The sequence below is a fragment of the Helianthus annuus genome, chromosome 8, assembly GCF_002127325.2.
Source record: "Helianthus annuus cultivar XRQ/B chromosome 8, HanXRQr2.0-SUNRISE, whole genome shotgun sequence".
NCBI classification, from domain to species: domain Eukaryota; kingdom Viridiplantae; phylum Streptophyta; class Magnoliopsida; order Asterales; family Asteraceae; genus Helianthus; species Helianthus annuus.
This window is the reverse complement of record NC_035440.2, coordinates 20,894,390-20,896,716: the sequence shown is the minus strand read 5'-3', so window position 1 is coordinate 20,896,716 and position 2,327 is coordinate 20,894,390. Positions and strand designations below refer to the sequence as shown.

General features: G+C 39.1%; 1 protein-coding gene across 1 annotated transcript; it reads right to left on the bottom strand.

Annotated features, from left to right (window-relative positions):
- Window positions 1-618: 618 nt before the first annotated feature.
- On the bottom strand, window positions 619-1,824 carry LOC110869713 (F-box protein CPR1). Its single transcript, XM_022118943.1, has one exon. It carries the CDS (start codon window positions 1,822-1,824, stop codon window positions 619-621), a length of 1,206 nt encoding a protein of 401 aa, XP_021974635.1.
- Between the last annotated feature and the right edge of the window lie 503 nt (window positions 1,825-2,327).

Sequence of the window (2,327 nt, the reverse complement as noted above, 5' to 3'; positions counted from 1 at the left end):
TGAATCTAGAAAGTAGGAGAACCAATTTTGTGTTTTCATGGAGAAACTGACTGTGTTTTCATTATGATTGTTTATAGAAACTAGTGAGTGTTACAAAGTCATAATACCATATCAATTGCAACATCATTAGGGGGTTCCTTGCAGACCTTAATTGAACCAGGCTAATAACCCACGAGCTAGTATATAAAACTGTTCTGGATGAGAAGGTTTAACAGGATACCATAACCCTAACCTGAATGTAGAATAAACACATGATCCTTAAAGATCATAAAACCAAACACTTGCCAACTTTTTAGCGGAAAGTGTTACAAAAAATATAAACGTGCACCACCAATGTCATAGATATAGAAGCAGAAAAGAAAACTAAACCAGAATATCAAACACATCACATATGCTAACAATAGAAAATCTTTATGTAATTAAGGCACAACATTTGATACTTGATTCAAGCTTAATTATGAAACACACATAGTATAAATAATGCATAATGGTTGTAACAGAAAGATGTATTAATAACGAGGCCGAATCTTGCTTCTCGAGACCTTATTGATATATCACCTTCCTGTGAGGACTTTATTGAAATGTTAAATGAACATATGCTGCAACCGTTGATCCACTCTAACTAGCAGGTGCTATCCAAACAAGGCTGTCAACATAAGAAACGATTTTGACCCTGTCAAAACCAAATCTTGAAGTAGCAATTACCTCCAAGGATTTAACCTTGGTAGCAATTTGATCATACAAAGCTAGACGGTTCTTATCACCTTGCAGAAGGAACTCCTTATTTAATATGAATCCAAGGGGAACTATATTACCACTAAACTGGGAAAATACATGGTGTTTCACCCATGATTCAGCCACCCCGTATTCATTCATCACCCACACCTCCATGTCGCCATCTTCCATGTATGACATCACACAAAGATTTCCAGACAAATGTCCCAGAAGCTTCGTCCGGTCCTTCTTATACTGTGGTATAGAATCAGGAAGAGGTATCTCACCGAAAGTCTCACTAACCAAATCAAATGCTACTATCGCGTGCTTAGTTATTTTGCAATCAAGTTCACAAAGCCAATGAATATGGCCATCATGCCCATCACTCCCAATAATAGAAAGACCGGCAAAGTCAGAAATCCAATCCACATGAGAAGGAAACCTGTCATTGATCAACTTCCAGGAGCCTTTTCTCATGCTATACACTTCCACTTGTAACCACTCTTTAAAGTAGCTTTCAAACGCAGTAGCTGGCCGTTGAAATAAACGAGAAAACTTAACAACTTTGTAATCATCAGTTTCAGGATCGTACCCAAACCGAATGTGAAGATCGATGCCCTCAAAACCAAGGGAGGCTGGGATGGTATATGGAGGAAGAATCCTTAAGGCATTTAGAGAAGGGTTCCAAATGCAAATGATAGGATCACAAACGAATACAATATCAATAGGCCATATAGCAAAACATATCAAGCCATTAAGAGAACCAAGAATACTGGTGTGGGTATATCCAGGTGGGATAGTTAAACTTGCTGGTAAGTTAATGAAATTAGGGTTTTCGATATCAGGAGAGTGAGAGGGGTGTGCAATGATTGGTATCTCACCGTCAAGACAGAGCTCGCTGTAGAAGACCATGAACATTTCATCGTTGTTGTGGATGGAACGATGGAGGTGTGATTTTATGAAAGATGGTTGAGATAAAAGTGCATTCATGGGCTTAGAGACGCACCTAAATTGAGCAAGTTGTTTGGCCGGTAATCGGATCAGAATGTCGGATAAAAGTTCCTCCGGGAGTTTTTCCATGGTTGTCGGCTGTTTTGGGAGTTTGTCCATAGTCGCCAGTTTTCTTTTGGGAGCTGCCTCTCGGGAAGCAGGAGGTGGACATAAAATGATACTATCAAAGAACAAGGGGAAACTTGTAGAAATAAAATTCTTCTTTTTTCTTTTTTTAATAGGGTTTTGCGTGGAGTTTTAAGAGAACTTTTTATGATCTTTTAATATGAGTTTTATGAGGTGATTTTTTTTGTGATTTATGTGACGGGCATTTTTAATATAAGAAAGAATTGATGAATTTATGAAAAATTTATATTATTTAAGATAGTGATTATGGGAGAGTTTATTGGGTAACTGATGAAACAATGGTTAACCGGGCAGGGTTAACACACTGGTCTCGTCAAGAAGGATTAATCCCTTCCTCTCGAGGATCGCTGGCCGGATCGCCTGCCGGTTGATCTTCTGCACAGGGAAACAAACCGTGACTCGTAACAAGGAGGATGGGGTGGGGGGTGCTCCTTGTTACCACTCTCCGGCGTGAGAATCAGTAGTCTGCTTGGGAA

Coding starts and splice junctions, on each gene's coding strand:
- LOC110869713 (XM_022118943.1), bottom strand. CDS start 1,824: ATGGACAAACTCCCAAAACAGCCGACAACCATGGAAAAACTCCCGGAG.